Here is a 19,249-nt window from a genome sequence, read left to right as displayed (position 1 = left end):
TTTGTATAATAATAATTGTATCCTATTAAGTATTAACTCTTGTATTCATTACATTATGTTTATACTACTTACGATCGTTAATTTTTCGATTTTTATGCTATGTTTATTAGTCAAATAAAATCAGCACAAATAGTTTTATTTTACTTGTAATACCTAGCATATTATTATTCTAAATTATATCTACATATTAATATATATATACCTACGAATATATATATATATATATATATATATATGTGTGTGTGTGTATGTGTGTATATATTAAATGTATGTTTTCTAAAAACCCGTTTAAGAGATTATACATTAATTATGTTATAAATCGTATAAATTGATGATACAAACTTAAATAACAAAGTTTGTTACATGTACTATTTTGTTTGTTTTTTTTTCAATTACTTATAGAATTTAAAATTAAATACTTATAATTATGATCACAGTTCCGATTTTGTGTATTGTATCGTATATTTTTTTTGTACATGCGATGTAAATAAACTGTTGAGTAGTATGTAATTTTTTTTTCTTCATACCACAAACAGTATAAAACGTGTTCAGTATAAAACTATATTAGGAATCTATATTTTATAAAAATTTAACAGAAAGTAATAGGTAAAACTATTAATTATTAGAAATGCAAAATATAACAATAGATATTTTATTAATATTAATGACATAAAACAATATTATACTTTATATAATCTTAAGTCATTAAAATAAATAAATTATTTTAGTAAATTAGAATACAATATGTAATCATTTCATCAAAATTTTAAAAACATCAAGTAAATCAACGATAAATATAGGTTAAATACACTTGTCTTGTTTTAAATTTATTGTTTTACGGTAAGTACATTTAATTTAATCACTTAACACAATTACCTAAAAATCATACAAAATATAAAGTAAGTCTTTATAAAATATTTATAATAATGTTCATTATATTTTCAAGGACTCAAAATATCAGTTGAAAATTCAATAACATAGTGGTGGGAATAGTTCATATCAATTTAATATTATATGAAATAAATTTCATTTAAGGTACATAATAAATTTAAATTAAAAAACGAACAAAAATATATAATATAAAATCAATTAATCCTAAATATCATTTTTTCATCAACTTTAAGAAATTATCAATACAGTTTAATATTTACAAATACTTAAAATATATAAATGCATTATACAAATATTTAATAAGGTATAAATCAACTTTTAACATTTTAAAATCCTTATTTTGTCAGTTTAAAAAATAGGCAGTACTTTAGTTCTGCACATATGTACAATTCATAAATGATATTTAAAACTCACAACTGTGATAATATTTTTTTTTTGAGATTTTCTTGCCATCAAAACATACTTAATAATTTACTAAGTATATATTAATAACAGTATTTATAAGACATGTACATGTGTTACTGAATAAAAAAATATAAATAAAATACATAGATGTAGATCTACATACTTACAAATTCAAAACATCAACATACAAGGTGTTAAAATGTTATCGTTATTTTTATTCAAATACTTTATATTATACTTAATATTTTTAAGACTTATACACCAGTCAATTTATTTGGTGTGAGTAGAGTTTAAATAATTTTTCTACTAAAGACTGCAAAACATTACAATCTTTTGTTATATCTTCCATTATTTCTTCCAATAATTTTGTATTGAAATGACCAAACAAACAATCGACTGAAAGATCTTTAATAGTAAGCTTATGAATATTTGACAATGTTATCTCAATACGAACCATCAATGGGCATTTCATGTTATGTATTACAAATTGAGCCTTATTATCTTTAAATGTGACACAATATAGATCACTTACATAAGACATATTGTTCATTACTTTATTAATATAATGAACATCCTCTAACAGAGATTTTAATAATAATTCTACATCTCTTGAAGTAAAACATATTTGTTTGTATACCTTTGGATTGTATTTTGATAAAATCCAATTTATTCCAAATTTTATTATTTCATTTTTTGCAATGGTCTTTGAGGTAAGTGATATATCTTCCACTTTAAGAAATGAATAATTATTAGAAATATTTGAATATGTTATTGTTAAAATTATATTACTGTCTAATACATTAAAAATCCATTCTCTGTTTGAACACTTATCAAGAACTAATTTTGTTTCAATAAATTGCTCATTCCACCTTGTTAAAAATTCTAAAACTTCATTACACAAATTTTCTTTTATGGACTCGTTTTTAATCAAACTTTCTTGAAGTTCATTTCCTATTACTAATTGTTCATTATTTAAACTCTTATTAATAACATTATTTTTAATAGGACTTTGTTGAATAAAATCATCCGTGATGAAATCTTCATCCATATTATGGCAAATATTAGGTTTAGACATAAATGACGAACAAGATAAAGGTGCACAATCTCTATTACTGTAACTTCTTTTTCGATTTACAAGACATGGTTTCTCATTGTTTTGAAGTGTTTTGTCTGATGAAATATTAGCTATGTCTTTAACACAAATTGTTTTGGTAGTTTTATCTTCATTACAACTAGGTGAATGATAATTTGAAGTTAAAATATGATTAGTCGCTTTAATATTGTCAGTTACTTTTATAGAGTTGTTTTTATTATTTTCTTTGTTTATATTTTCACTTTTTTTGACAATGTCATTATCTTTAACTAATTCATTTAAATTTGTTTTATTTATTTCTAATTCATCAAGTGCCATGACAATTTGTTCTTTATTTGTTTCACACATATGGTCATTTACACTACTTTTATTCAGTTTTTTACCTTCGTTTGAATCAACTAAAAATGCAGAAGAATTGTGTATTATATTGTCGTTTTCAATTTTGTGTTCCATCGATATATCCATTTTACTAACATTTTCAAAATTCTCATCAGTAATTTCTAATTCATTTTTTCTACATTGATCTTCGGAAGGTGATTTTATCAAATGTGTTAGATTTATAGATTTTTTCGATTTTTTCCTAAAAGGTGAATTAAAATTATCATCATTAATCATATTAAGTAATACTGATTGATGTTGACTTTTTGAAATTAATTTATGATCGTTCTGAATAGATACGTCTAATTGATGATTAGATTGATTATTAACAGTTACTGGAATCTCATAATCCAGTGCCTCGTCGGATTTTAGTTCATTACTTCCTTCGGTGTTCAATGAATTATTTGACATACTAACATCTAGAGATTCACTATGAGTAAATACTAAAGAAGTTGGACCAATCGATTTTCTAGAATATCTTTTTTGCTGATATTCTTTGATTATTGCAGATGTATCTTCTTTCTCAGCTGACTGAGTTGAGTTATATAAAGATATTTCTTCTTTTTCAGCAGACTGAGTTAAATTATACAAAGATGTTTCTTCTTTTTCAGCAAACCAAGTTGGATGATACTCAGATGTGTCACATTTTTCTGCAAATTGAGTTGGATTATATACAGATATATTCTCGGATATATTTGATGAATTTTCAATTCTGAGAGACTTTGTTTGGTTATAAACAGACATAGCAATTGATTGTATAGAGCAATTTTGCTGCTGGTTTTGTTCAAGTATTTCAGATGTATTCATTGCATCCTCATTAAAAACAGTTAAAGGAGCGACTGATTTTCGAGAATACTTAATTTGATTATTTTCTTCGACTGCTTCAGATGTATTTGATAAATTTTCAGAATCAAGAGACTGAGTTTGGTAAAAAATAGATATAGGTGCATCCGATATATCATCATTAAAAACTGTTGTAGGAGCAATTGATTTTCTAGAATATTTTTCTTGTTGATTTTCTTCAAGTACTACACTTGTATCCGATATATCATCATTAACAGTTGTAGGGGCAATTGATTTTCTAGAGTACTTTTCTTGTTGGTTTTCTTCAAGTACTATACTTGCATCCGATATATCATTATTAACTGTTGTAGAAGCTATTGATTTTCTAGAATATTTTTCTTGTTGATTTTCTTCAAGTACTACACTTGCATCCGATATATCATCATTAACAGTTGTAGGGGCAATTGATTTTCTAGAGTACTTTTCTTGTTGGTTTTCTTCAAGTACTATACTTGCATCCGATATATCATCATTAACTGTTGTAGGAGCTATTGATTTTCTAGAATATTTTTCTTGTTGATTTTCTTCAAGTACTACACTTGCATTCGATATATCATCATTAACAGTTGTAGGGGCAATTGATTTTCTAGAGTACTTTTCTTGTTGATTTTCTTCAAGTACTACACTTGCATCCGATATATCATCATTAACAGTTGTAGGAACAATTGATTTTCTAAAGTACTTTTCTTGTTGGTTTTCTTCAAGTACTATACTTGCATCCGATATATCATCATTAACTGTTGTAGAAGCAATTGATTTTCTAGAATATTTTTCTTGTTGATTTTCTTCAAGTACTACACTTGTATCCGATATATCATCATTAACAGTTGTAGGGGCAATTGATTTTCTAGAATATTCTTCTTGTTGGTTTTCTACAAGTACTATACTTGCATCCGATATATCATCAATAACTGTTGTAGGAGCAATTGATTTTCTAGAATATTTTTCTTGTTGATTTTCTTCAAGTACTACACTTGTATCCGATATATCATCATTAACAGTTGTAGGGGCAATTGATTTTCTAGAATATTCTTCTTGTTGGTTTTCTACAAGTACTATACTTGCATCCGATATATCATCAATAACTGTTGTTGGAGCAATTGATTTTCTGGAATAATGTTTTTGTTGATTATCAACTGTACCAGATGTATCTTCATTTTCAAAAGAGCTGTCTTCAACATTTAATGGACATGTGTAAACCATTGTTTTCCTTGAATAGTTTTTTTTTGGTAGGTTATTCTCAACAGTTATTGATTTATTTTCAAGATATTGATTTTTATCTAACACAGAAGTATGATTGTGTAATGTTTGTTGTAGAAGATTTTCGATTCCAACATCTTGGTTGATATTTTTTTCGGGAGACATATTTACAACAAATGAAGAACCTGTGGGTAGTATAGATAGTCTAGATTCATTAGTTTGATTACTATCAATTATATTTGAATAATTATCAAGCACACTTTGTTCAGGGTTATAACTATTTTCTACCATTGTCGTCATAGGTATTGTTGAAAGTTTTTGTTCATTTAAAACTCTTAGTGGGTCGTCAACATTTACATAACTAATTTCAAATGCATTATCTTCTAATGTTGGATCAATGTCCATTGAAACCATACTTAACGATAATTCTTCAATAAAATCTTCTCCGGTATCAGAATTGTCTAAACCACAACCAATAGTTTGAAAATTTGAATTATTATTTTCTGATTTTTTAGTTTGCACAATTTCTGATTCACAGCTGCTTCTTTCTTGAATTTCACAAGATATATCTGATCCCGTACTTATAGAATGTTCACTATATTCATAAACTAATTCACAATTATCTTCAAACGTTTGTCTGTCAGGTAATTGTGTCAACTCCATACTCATTGATTTATAATCATCACTTGACCAAATAGATTTTAAAGATTTAGTCATACAAGTTAATTCCATATTACTTGATTGAGTATTACATGATAAGTTGGATTTAGTATTTGCACAAGTAAAATCCATACAGCTAGAATTTGAACTAATATTCAAAGTATTTTTAATAGGCACATTAGATAATGGTGTTGAAGGTATAAGACCAAATTGACTAACTGATTCTTCACCACTTTCATCAACCAATGTTTCAGACATTTCAGTAGAATTTAAATCGCAGCCATTATCCCCTGATAAAATTTGACCTACTTTTAGTGCTTCTGTGAATTCCATATTATTCTCTGAATAATCTGAACTGTAACTAATATGTTCAGAACCATTATCAATAGTATAAATAGTGTCTGACAATATTTTACCCGATAATGCTTCAGTCATTTCCATATTATCATTTGGACTTTCATACTCAATAATAATACGACCATTATCTTCTAAGTTGGTACAATTAGTAGATTCAATGCTAATTTGAGCATCAGATTTCTCAAATTTTCCTGATGTTTTAGGTTTTTCTGCATTTGAAGAATCAGATAACATTGAAATTTGCTCATCAAACATAGGAGCTTGATGTACAGTTAAAGATGTAGCACCTGTGTTGTACATTTTTATTTTATTCATCCCTGAAAAACTCACTTTTCTTTTGGATAATGTTGCAGTATTTTCATCAGCATCTTGATCAACTGTTTCGATCTCTTTTAGAGGTGCCCGTACTTTAGGTGGTTTTAAGATTGAACTTACAGACTGTCGGCTAGCCATTAGTAATCTATAAAAATAATATATTTTATTATTTTATTAATAATAATTTTAATAGCTAATTTAAAATTACAGCAAAACATAATATAAAATTATAAAAATTAAATATGTTGTAATAAACATAAAATAAATTGGCTCTTATTTCAATCGAAGATAGAATCTATGATGTCTATGAATACTTTATAATAATATTTTTGAGTGGACCTAGAATACGATCAGAATATAAAGATTAAAAAATGATATTTCAATGGTTATTCCAATCAAAAAACCCTCTTCCAAAATTAATTTTATAATCAAAAAGTCACCTAAAAATAAATCTGGGTTAATTCAGATTATCAGATCATAAATCAAAAAACTTATAATAATAAAAAACAATATTCTCTAAATAATTTACCAATTTCATCTACCTACTTGGAAACATTCCATCATAATACTAACCTACAGTCAGATAAGCCACCAGACTTCTTTTCGTCTTATTGTCCTATAAATCTTCCTCTATCTCTCTTAAAAATTCTCCCCAATTTTTGTTGGACTAAGCATAATTCCTATTTCTTAAACAAAAAATTCTAGTGAAGGTGTATTTTCATATGTTTCCCAAGACCTTCAACCTGAAGTAAACCGAGGGACTTCTTCTTAAAATCTACTATCTCTCATCTCCCTTATTGCTAATACTTAAATCCTTCTTTACTATTCCTTGCACATTTGAAGTAATGCTAGTGTATTTAAAAAATCAAATACCTCCACTCAGCAAAAGTCCTAAATCTAACATACATTTTATCTACTTGTCATACTATATCCATAATATGGCGATTGTAAAAATTATGTACTTTTAAAATAAACAAAAAATAAAATAATACCTATAACGTCCACTCATATGTTTGAAATTCAAAAAATCAATGTTCCACGGTCGTCATATCCTTAAGTTTTAATTTTTACTCTATAGCGAAGTATATGTAATAGAGATCAATATTCAGTTTATTTAATTCTTAAGTACCTAGTTCGATGATACATAATTACAAACAGAATAGATACTTACCGAGGTTACAGCAACGGTATAATCAGTAGACGGAATCACTCGAGCTGTCTAACGTCAAAAGCATTTAAGGCAGGCTCAAGAGTCATAAAAACGCCAAGTACTAAAGCAATGAGACACGGGTATAATGTAGACATTCACCTAGAGTACATAAACCAGTAAGCTGAACGTTCAAACCGATTTCGAAATTTTATAATTTGTATTTTTGTTCGATATGTGGTACAGAATAGAGATTAACGATGCATTCGAAAAAGAAAATACGAAATAAAATTACGTCAAAACTGAAAACAAATAACAATAACAACGCGGACGCATGATACCGTTAAATTGCGCGTTTTTCGAACACCGATTACGATCACCGATCACCAATGACACCAACTTACAAATTACAATGTTTTTCGAGGTTACAACTCTTATGGCAACGTCGTTGGCCGCACTGGTCTGTACTGATAACGTGATGGCGGTCCCACCACCTGTCCTGTCCTATCCAAATACTACGATCTAAGGTTTTCGTTATTATTGTAAAAAGATACTAATACTAAATAGTCATAAAAAATTATAAGTTTAGAAATAATATTAATAAAATTATTAAAACCATTATAGTAGACAGTTGTTACTGCATATATTCTTATCCGGTATGACTGCTGTCGCCACTGTGTCATTTTTTTGTTTTCTTTAATTCTTATATTCTCAGTTCTCAGTTTTTCACTTTCTCAATGTGAGAGTGTAACAATAATAATTGTTTATATTATTATAAAAACGACAATATTTGCGCCGCGAACAACTACAACTTATTGGAGACGGTATTACAGAAATATTCTGACTTGTGATTTTATCTATCACGGTTAGGTATATGCTACTTTTCACCAGTTCGTTCAGTCTACCAATCTATAACGATGGCGACGATGGACGTGACCTCTGCCCTTAAGTTTGTACCAATCGTGTCCAAAATATTCACCGCTGATCGATGGTTAGGTGAAGTTAATATGACGAATGGCATGATTGATAACTGCTGCTGATGATTGATAAATACCTGGTCTTTGTGGTATGGTACCTACCTTAGGTCATCAAGTTTTTTTGGACGAGTGAACAAATTATAAGTGTCGTATGTGTTAGTGTGGTATGCTAGAAGCGGCAAATGGTTGTCATGAAAAAGTTGCAAAACAGTCGTGGAGCTGAGCTTACTACGGAAGCCAGCGAATCGGTCAAAAAACTGTACAAGTGAGTATGAGTACTCAATGTACTGCCCTTTTTTATTGTTTTACAGACTTATGTTTTTTTCTTAAACATTATAGACATTGACCCATTAACAATATATCGTGTTATGCACTTTGTGCAATCCTCATTCATTTATAGTTTTAATGGAACATTTAGGATTTAATCCTATGGGCAAATCATTGACCTGTTATTTTTGATTCATTGTCACTCAACTATAAATGTTCAACAAATTTTCTTTTCTCCAATAACTATGTATTCTAGGTTGGTTACTATGTATACAATCATAACATTTTATAAGATTAATTTAAAAATAATATTATTGCTAGGTATTTTTCTATATAGTTATTAAAATAAAACAATTCAATCCATTACATTATTAAATAATTAATATTGAATTATATACCTGAAGTTATATACATTCATGTATAATATGATGTCATTTAAGTTTAATGAAAACTGTATGAATAATGTTTTCAGGAGTATAAATGAAGTATCTCATTTTTTGGATGATCAACGTGGCCGGTCTCTGACTTGCAAAGATCTTTTTACTGTTGCTGTAGATACACAGCGTATGAAATTAAAAAACTATTGTGAAAGAATGATGCTTGCAGATCCATTATGTTATGGTCGAAAAGCTGAAGATATCATGTGGCGTAAAACTTATCATGATGTTTATTCTACTGCTAAAATTTTACGCAAAGTAAAGAAATAACTAAATCATTAATATGTCATCTTTTTAGTATTTACATTATATTTATATATATATTTTTCAATTGTTTATTAATTTATTTATATTCTCCACTTAAGGTGTATACAATAAATAAATGTAATATCATATGTATATTTATATATATAATTTTAGAAATTCATTTTAATTTTCTAAAATACTTATTATAACAATTTAATTTCAGAATAATGATTGGAATCACGTGGAATTGGCACTTATAGAAAATCATTTTCAGTCAGGCATTGGCAGTTATTATCATTTATTATTCAAATTTCAAGCAGAAATTAAATTCAATAGACCTGAATTATTTGATTTTTATTTACTAATAAATGACGATACAGATAATAATGTCAAAAAGGATCATATCACTCTATTGAAAAAGAATGATAATAGTAAATTAAAACTTTTATAACTAAATAAATAATTGTATTCAACTTATTCTTTCTGAATATATTCATTACAGGTAACAAAGAAGAAACTGCTATAAAACAATTAGCTTACCGTTGTTTGATATGTTTGGGAGATTTGTCACGATATATGTATGAACTAAACAAACTAGATTTATATTATTCAACAGCTTGTCGATATTACAAACAAGCATTAAACTATAAACCAGCTAATGGACTCCCACATAATCAAATTGGACGATTGGCATTATCGAATAATAAACATTTAGATGCTGTTTACCATTATGTCCGATGGTAGTCTATAAATAATATTATAATAGATACATTCATAGAGAGTTGCCATAATTTTATCAATCAAATAAAAGACGGGCGACAAAAGTATAATTCTGCTTTAACTACCAATTTTCCTTTTTATCTATTGGAAGAAAAAAAAAATGTTTTTATTCACTTGTTTTTACTCTGATAATCTTTTTATGTTTTTTTAATTTTAATAATATGGTTGTTTTTGTTTATGATATTTTGACTGCTATAATGACAAACATTTAAAACTAACAACCTATGAATATGCAAGACAATTATTTTAATCCACTGATTTCATAGAAATTCTAATATTTTAATATTATAAGACATTATTAGTCTGTATATTGTATTAAATTATGATTATATTTAAAATAGAAAATTTAAACTATTCTTGTTATTTATTTATTTCTACCCTTTCCAATACTTTGTCTTTACATTTACCAACATGAGTAAAAATTATATTTTTATAATTTTTTTTTATTTATAAAATGTTGACTCTTGATTAAAACTTAAATAAAATTGAATTTTTTTTTTCAATACTTTGAATCAAAAACTAATGACAATTATGGCAACTCTATAAATTAATTTTAGCATTAATCATATTAAGTTATTTTGATAATTTTCAGTGTATTTAGCATTGAACCATTTGAAGGAGGAGAAAAAAACTTAATATTATCATTGCAACAACAATCTGAACCAATTGGAAATGTATTTTTAGAAAAACTGTTCTCTGTTTTTAATTTATGGTATACTGGAAAAGAGAATGGACAAGAATTAGATAAAGTAAATTTTATTTATTTTTGTATAGATTTGTTTATAATATTTAACATTTAACAATTACCTTTATAGATATATTCTAGCATCATAAGCATTATGCAAAACTTTGATGATTTTAAGAACAAAGTTAATGGAGCTGATAAAAAAAAAGATGTTAATAATAAAGAAGATACCATAACACCTTTGGTGAAAGATACTGTACAATTTTTTTCAAATAATGAAAATATATTCAAAATTGTTGTTATTATAATAGCATTCTTAAACAAATTACACAAAGAAGGTAATACTGATTAAATTAAATTATTTATATTTAATATATATATTATTACAACTATGTAAAAAATATTTTTGCTTTACTTTTATAAACTATAATATTTTAGTTTAAAATTGTTTTTATTATTATTATTATTATGCTATTATTCTAGATGAGTATACCCATGTTTTATGTTGTATGTCTTGCATGAATAGAAGTTTAGGCTAGATAAGAGTATTAGCTTTTCTTAAATTACTTTGTACTCTTATTTCTACTTTGTTTATCTGAAAATAAATTTTCATTTATTTTTTTCATGTCAGTTTGCCCTTCATTTGAGTATAAAATGTTTAAGTCTAATAAATAATATTTATTTCCAGATTCTAAATACATCCCAAAAGCAGAGTTGTTCTTTTTAACATTTATGGAACACTTAATTAGCCAAAGTGTAACATACTGTGTACAAACTTTACCACTATTAGTTAATCCTAATATAGATCACACAAAATTAAACCGTAGACGTCGTAGGCGTGGTTTTAGACAACATTCTTCTCCAGATTCTCAAGATTGGAGTGGAGGTTGGTATTTATTTATTAATATATAATTTCTATTGATTATATTTAATAATTGTAAATAATATGATTATATTAAAATATTCTAGTAAAAGATAATATAAATTTGTGTTACTATTTTAAAAATGAAATTGTATGTTACTTAGATGAAGCAGAAAGTATAATAAGTCCTGACGACGAATCAGATAACGAAAGTGATGAAGAGATGTTAATATTTGATATAAAAGGACCGAATGATGACAAATCAAAAAATGGTTTGTAATAAAATTATTTGCTGTTAGTCTTTAAATTAATGTATTGTTAATTTAATTACAGAATCAGATGGGTCAAATGATAGTGGTACATCGTCATTTGGTTGTGAAAATAAAAATAATCCAAAATATCGGTATTCAAACATACCATTTATTGAGACCATCAAGGTATTAATATATATATATATATATATTATATAAGAAAAATTGCCAGTAATAACTAATAGATTAATAACTACAAATAATTATAATTATTCTCTATATTTTAGATATATTTTGATTGGATTCAATCAAATATAGATTCCATAAATCGTGAAGCATCAGTTGAGTTCTTTAATAATACTGTTACACTTTTAAATTACTTGTCACAAGTTAATATTGAAGACACTTTCTTAGACATTGATATAAATCAGTTCATGTTACCAGAAGAAGTACATTTACGTGGTATGACTGTTTTTTCTAAGTCTAAGAAGTATTGTGGAGAATATGATCACAATATTTGTACTAAAAATGAGGTATGCATTATTTTTATCAAGTTTTATTATCTAAAATGAATTTACAAGTTTTCTTTAATATTTTATGTATCAAAAGAAATTTTAATTTTTAATGTACAAGCTGATCAACATAATAAAGAACCCTGGCAGCTAAGCTGAAATACTTTTCAACTAGTTAACCACTTAGTATAATCTAAAGATAATTTACAAAACCTATTCACTACTAAAGTAGAAGCCCATCAGTGAAAATTATTCTATATTTTTTTAATCTTGCATATATGGATTATAATAAGTAACAACCACTGTGTATTTCTAAGATAGTGATTAAACTATTGAAATTAAGAATTCTTTTTTATTAAATTTTTCTATTATGTTTTGAAATGATTTATTTAGTATCAAATTTAACCCAAATTTCTAAAACTGAAATATATATGTCCTTATTGTGTACGCTTATTTAATATTGATACAATGTTTAAAAATAATTGTACCTAAATTATTTGAAAATACTTATTTCTTCTATAGATTTTAAAATATTTATTAAACAAATAATAATAAATTTGTCAAGTGCATAATATTATAATCATAGAATCTATTATTTATTTATTCATTTACATACCTAATCTGAATAAATAAACTTAGCCAAAATTTGTATAATAAATAAAATATTTTATTGTCACTTAATAATTATTTATAATATAAGAAATTTTTAAAATTTTCTATTCAAAATATTATATAATAGTATTTACACTATTCCCTTATTTTTTATTATTTTTTATCATAACTTTTTTGTTATAGTAGTGGGTTTGTGTGTTTGTTTACCTACTTAAATGTTATAACCCCTACATTCCTTAAGGTCATTCTGAGTAATATTGATAGTATATAAATAAAATGCAATATTAAAATCTTAAAAGATGTAAAAAAAATGGTTAGTTTTGTTGTCCCTTTCAAATTTCAATGGTCTGCTTGTTATAATATAAATTTGTACAAGTATAAAATTGAAATTGTATAAATTTCCATTATATTTCTTTTACACAGTTACACATATATTCATGCTATTATAAATCTAGGTTTTTAAAAATTTCTAAGACAACTGCCCATGTTACCAAATATTTATCAGGTCATAAAAAACTTATAGATTATTATAGTTTTTCAATAAATTTAAATATAAATAATTGGTTCCCTAAATTAATAGATAATCCCTATTCCAAAACCATTCTAACTCGTTTATAATACAAAGTGTATTTGAAATGTTAAATAAGTCTTCATTAATGATTAACAATTATCATTTGCTTTGCATTATAGGGAACAATTCGATTAATACATATGTTACATTGTGCAGAAGAAATAGCATCCAACAATGTATTATTCACTTATGACAAAATCAAAAAATGGTTTTCAATATGTGATACCTTAAAACAAGTAAGTATCAAAACAATTTTTATAAATGAGTTGAAGTCATTAATTTGTATAGAGCCATAGACAAAAGCTTTTCAAAATCTATTAAATATTATATTACATTTAAATTAGAAATTACTAATTATTATGCTTATTCAAGTGAATAATTTTTCTACTAAATTTACATTATTTGTTTTCAAAAATATCATTACTTTGGTTTTAATGCATTTAAAACATTGTAAAAACATTTTACTTGTAAAAAACTAAAAATTTTATATTACTTAGTAATATTTTATTAATTTGTAAATAATTTTTGCAAAGATAAAATATTTTTTAATATTTAACTAGACTATAAGCGAATATCTATTGTTAACAAAATAATAATGTATAGAAAAATAACCATTGAATTAATCAATACGATAAAGTGATCGTAAAATTGTTGTCTTATAACTTATAAGTAAATCAACTATGTAAATGCAATAGAGTAATGAATACCTATATACCAGATTAAAAAAGAAAAAACGTGTCTGCTAGTTTTAGGATTTCAGTTTATGAAAGTAGCAAAAGGTTTTTCGTATTTTTTTTTTTCGTTTTCTGCCCTCTGAAAAATACGGCATTTACTGCGACAAACGAAAGCGCGAGATTGGAATAGCAAAGTCTGTCTTGTAAATATTCATGAGACTGTATAAAAGATAAAAACTAAAATATATATATATAAAAAAAAAAACAAGAAAAAAAACCTGCCTTTTTCACAGAGTATATAATATATATTGAGTAAAATCCACCCCTAGCTGTTGCAACACAATAAAGCAGTTTGAAGATGTTGAAAGCGGATCTCGCCAATAACGATTCCAACGGCGTAGCCGGGCTTATATTATATCTTATACTTTCTTCTTTTTTCTCGGTTTCCCTTTCTCCCTTTCTTTCCTTTACGAGCTTTGCAGTTACAAAGTGATCCGGAAGGGATGTGTCACCCTCGCCAGAGCCGTCAAAGTTTTTATGACCGTCAACCCACCCCTTGTGTAGTAGGAGAGGCATAACTGTAATAGCTGCCATGCAGAGCCCCAATATTACGCTCCTTACGCATTTTATGGGTTTATTTATTGCGTCCTCTAAAACTCTTATTAACAATGTCTCGCACACAAACGACTGCGGCAGGGTTGTTAAATCTTTTCTTTATTGGAACTTCTGCTCTTTTATACTCTCCTCTCTCCTCACATTCACTTTCACAATGAAAATTAATTGTAAGAGTTCGCGTTTAAGACCTAAACTTACATTTACCAGTGACACACTACGACCATCGTCAGTCAATTGACCAATTTATTATACTTACGTTTTATAGTTCAAATATAGTTTTAAAATAGGTACAAGTAATTTTTAATAATAACACCTCTCCCCAGTAAATAAGTTATCATTCTTCGAAATTCTAATAATTACAATAGATAGTTTAGTATAGCGTGCTCTCAATCAGTATTAAACAGAATAGTATATGTATAAATCATAATAATTATTTTTCTTAAGTTTCCTATAAAAATAAATTAATCGATGGCATATGTCTATGTAACAATTAGTATTATAAAAATGATTAGATTAAGGTTACAACCTTAACTGTTATACCAAAAAACATATTTAATTATATAACAAAATAACACAACTGGACAATTAAAAGAATTTATTAAACAATTTCTATGTAAAAAAAAATCCAAAACTATGATAAATTACATATTACTCGGTGGTAGAAATTAAAATATCATTAAACATTATACTAAATATACTCCATAATAATAGCTGTTGTTATAACTGTTCTATTTTCTGAATAATATAAGAAAAGACGTTCAACAATATTAAAAATACCAAATGACACATCAAAGTGTGAAAACTCAGAACGTCAACACCTTAATGAAAACATTTAGTAAGTCTAAGGCAAGACATAATACATAAACAAGGATATACTGTTTTTGTTTATTCTTTGAGAGTTAAATTTCAATGAAATAAAATGTACCCCTACTCAGCCCCGGGGGATGAAAGAATCACAAGAATCCCGTCTCCTTTTCCCATTTAGTACAGTAATAGCTTTGGGAAGCGGGAGAGAAAAGCGAGCAAAAGCCCCGGCGTTGTGCGGGCGTGTCACCGTTGGCCGGCCGGGTTGAGAGGACGGTGGTCGGGGAAATTTATAACCGTAAAGCTTTGAGGTTAGGGGTCGTAAGGGAGCCCTTTTGCCGAGCGTTTAACCGTATTCCATTATCGTCGTACGGTCTGCCGGTTTTATGACTATATTCGAAAGACGATAAAAGATTCCAGACGTATTAAATACGGTCGACAAAACGGAAACTAGAATGAACATGGACTCGAATCGCAGACGACGGTTTTATCGTCTTCACTCTGCTGTTGAAGTAGTAGTAGTAGTAGGGGGCTGCGGAAATAGTAATTTCAGAGCAATTCTAGAACGTTATAACCGTTGAAAGCAAATAAACCGAATGTTGTCGTCGTTGTCATAAGACATTTTCATTTTATCATCGTACCGCTCGTATACCTCTACCTATTTTTACTATATTTTATTTTCGTGTTTTTCTTATAGACCGAAGAAAAATCATTAAAGGACGCAAAACGAGACAAACAACACGTAATGGGCCAACTATGGCTCCGGTCGGAAGTTGACAATCTGGAGTATAAGATTAAATACTCTTCGAGAAAAAAGTCGTTGCCCACGTGCATCGTGATCGATACAGATGCGTTAATTAATTATTCGTTGATTATCAAGAAACTCGTTTACAGCACTAAGTTTATTGTAGTAGTGCCTGCAATCGGTATGTACATAACGCGTATTGTGAATGAAATTTTCAATTTATTTTATTTGTTATTTATTTTATTATTGTTTTAGTAATATCGGCACTAGACGAGCAAAAAAAACTGAGTAAAGAAGTCAGGCTAACTATACGTTGGTTAGAATTTCAGTTGCAAGAAGGAAATTGTAACTTAAAATCCCAAGGAATACATGAAACACTACCAATTAAACTAGACGGTCCACCAAAATTGAGCAAAGAGATTTGGTATGTGACAATAATTACTTTAATCACTTCAACATTTTTATTAATGTATTTATGGTGTTTATATATTTAGTAATTTCAAACATATTTTGGAATGCTGCAATTATTTTAAAGGAGAATATGGTGAAAACACCGGTATTGTTACGTTACTTACAGGGTCTGACGACCTATTGGAATCATCGGAGCTCATGGAAATGGCTAAATCAGTCAGTAAGTAGTTGTTTTCGTTTATGATTAATGTTTATAAATGTTACATGGTCTATGTTATATAATGTTTATGTCTAAATATACTCATTTTTAGAAATTAATATTGAACACATTAAGACATTTCAATTCCAATTAAAAACCGTGAAAAACAAAGGATGAAACCTGGTATGGTTTAAAATATTGATATTTTTATTGTTCACTTAATGTGCATCAATGTATACAATGACGAGGATTTGGTTGTCAATCACACCGCGTCGTTTTGGAACACGTGGACCAGATTTAATTTTTGGGAAAATTAAAGACCTCAATTATTGACGTATTTTTACATCCGTTACAAATATAATATATAAATCAAGGTCAAATCCAAAAAAACTGAGAAAAATGTTTTTATTTTAATTATTATTATTATTATTATTATCATTATTATTATTAATATTATTGTGTTGTATACTTGTATACAATATTATTATATAAAGAGGATCTTAAAATATAAAATGTCGTGTACCCAACTGACGGCCATTTAACACCTGTTGGTCATAAGGACAATGTCCACCTTCGCTCGTTGTAATAGTAATCGCATCAGTTATTTTATTTTTTAAATGTCATTTTTTTTTTTTGTTTAATAGGTACATTTAAATGTTATCAATAATTTAGTTTAACTATAAATTCCCCCAAAAATATTGTTTTATTCACGTTTCTTACTAAGGTTTTTGTTTTCGTTTTATAGATCTTATTTTCAAACGATTTAATATAGATATATTATAATGCATGTAGAAACTCGATTTGTTTGTATTTTTCCTTATTTACGCACCCAAAATCTCCATGCGATGAGCGGTGATTATTATAACGTCTTTTTTTCCGGCGGTGGAAGAGGTGCGGAACTCGTTGTTTATCCAGTGTTCCTTTTGTTTATCCGGAGGAAAACGATTTTTGAAAAGTGTTTACCGACCGGAAGTCAAGTACTCTCCGCAGCGGTGTACGGCGCGTTACCGGCCGTATATATAGTTGTAGTGGTGTGTATTATGTATACGCGTCAGACTCTTCTTCGGGATCGCTGCAACTATGGCAACACTATACGCACCACCGGTGCCGCTCCGGCGAGCACGCTCGTTCCGATTTGTGCAGCGCAGACGCCTGTGCCGGGAGAGACGAGCACGGGAAATTAATAGGACTGATAGTCGGACGACAGAGTTGCGGACGGAGGAGAAACGCTCGGTGGCGACGTCTCAATAATGATGACGGCGAGCGCTGCCGGCTGTATATAGAGGGTTGAAGTGGCGACGGTATTGTTTTTTTATTTTTTCACATTCTATACTCGGGCCATTATCGTTTTACAAAAGGCACACACACCATACAGTAGTGGTATAATATGTATAAAATAATGTACGCGTGTACATATATATGTGTGTATAGGAGTTAGGTGCGCGCGTATATATATACACACACATGTGCGGGGTGTGTCGCGTCGTGTAATAATAATAATTAGACGAGAGGAGGGTGCAGGCCGATGTGCGTGTACACGCCTCGAACCGTATACATATATATATATACATACACGGGCCACCCCTTTTTCGTAATTGTTTGCCGCGCCGCGAGTGCAGGCACATAATATGTATATATGTGTGTGTGTATACGGTGTACAATACGGTTTTTTTCCCCCTCGAGGGCTATACGCAGCTATCTCTGTTAATCCGTTATATTTATTATTCCCCGTCGTCGCGGCACTACAACTAGCTGTGCAGCGCGGCTATATAGTTTAATACGCCATTAGCGTTCAATTTCGCGTGTGCGCTACGAGGGTTTATGTTGTGTACGTTATATGCGTGCGTGCGTGCGTGCATGTATTTTTTTTTATTTTTATTTTGCACCCGCCCGGGGCCGCCACAAAACGAACGACGAGTGAGGGGGGGGAGATGAAAAATGAACGGCGCGCACACACGCCCGCCCGGCGAGGATAATCCGCGGGATTAATGTCAACAATATTATTCCGTGGCGGCGGCGGTCCGTGCAAAAAGACTGTTAGTCAAACTACGCGACCGTATAATATATAATATTATTACTACTGTTATCGCGTTGTTATCTACATCGTGTGTTGCCCGACGAGGGGTCGCCGCTGGGTTTATATTATGCAGTAATCGTGTATTATAACGCGCTGCACGCCACGGGGACCGACGGGGTGCGGACGATGACGACGAGGATGATAATTTATTTCGATGCGCATTCGAAATCTGTACACGGTATAATTATTGTTCACGCGTCTGACGATTTCCTCTCGAATGTATTTCACTTGGTGC

General features: G+C 28.6%; 2 protein-coding genes across 3 annotated transcripts; one reads left to right on the top strand and one right to left on the bottom strand.

The window, feature by feature from the left end:
• Positions 1 to 1,186: 1,186 nt before the first annotated feature.
• Positions 1,187 to 7,607, bottom strand: LOC113548479 (protein PF14_0175-like). Its single transcript, XM_026949374.1, has 2 exons — positions 7,314 to 7,607; positions 1,187 to 6,287 (listed from the first exon to the last, which is right to left on the bottom strand). Exon 2 carries the CDS (start codon positions 6,278 to 6,280, stop codon positions 1,562 to 1,564), a length of 4,719 nt encoding a protein of 1,572 aa, XP_026805175.1. The 5' UTR covers positions 6,281 to 6,287; positions 7,314 to 7,607; the 3' UTR covers positions 1,187 to 1,561.
• Positions 7,608 to 7,818: 211 nt separating this feature from the next.
• LOC113549646 lies at positions 7,819 to 17,651 on the top strand. 2 transcript variants are annotated; one of them, XM_026951041.1, is made up of 16 exons: positions 7,819 to 8,355; positions 8,427 to 8,531; positions 9,006 to 9,228; positions 9,440 to 9,647; positions 9,719 to 9,956; positions 10,589 to 10,745; positions 10,812 to 11,019; positions 11,370 to 11,567; positions 11,708 to 11,815; positions 11,877 to 11,980; positions 12,082 to 12,327; positions 13,609 to 13,725; positions 16,280 to 16,508; positions 16,583 to 16,751; positions 16,822 to 16,958; positions 17,050 to 17,651. In XM_026951041.1, exons 2-16 carry the CDS (start codon positions 8,449 to 8,451, stop codon positions 17,112 to 17,114), a joined length of 2,490 nt encoding a protein of 829 aa, XP_026806842.1. In that variant the 5' UTR covers positions 7,819 to 8,355; positions 8,427 to 8,448; the 3' UTR covers positions 17,115 to 17,651. The 2 variants fall into 2 exon arrangements, with proteins under 2 accessions (XP_026806842.1, XP_026806841.1); XM_026951040.1 differs by having other exon boundaries at positions 7,819 to 8,531.
• The last annotated feature ends 1,598 nt before the right edge of the window (positions 17,652 to 19,249 follow it).

This window comes from Rhopalosiphum maidis, chromosome 4, assembly GCF_003676215.2.
Source record: "Rhopalosiphum maidis isolate BTI-1 chromosome 4, ASM367621v3, whole genome shotgun sequence".
Lineage (NCBI taxonomy): Eukaryota > Metazoa > Arthropoda > Insecta > Hemiptera > Aphididae > Rhopalosiphum > Rhopalosiphum maidis.
The sequence above is the reverse complement of the archived record's forward strand: the minus strand, read 5'-3'. Positions and strand labels throughout refer to the sequence as shown.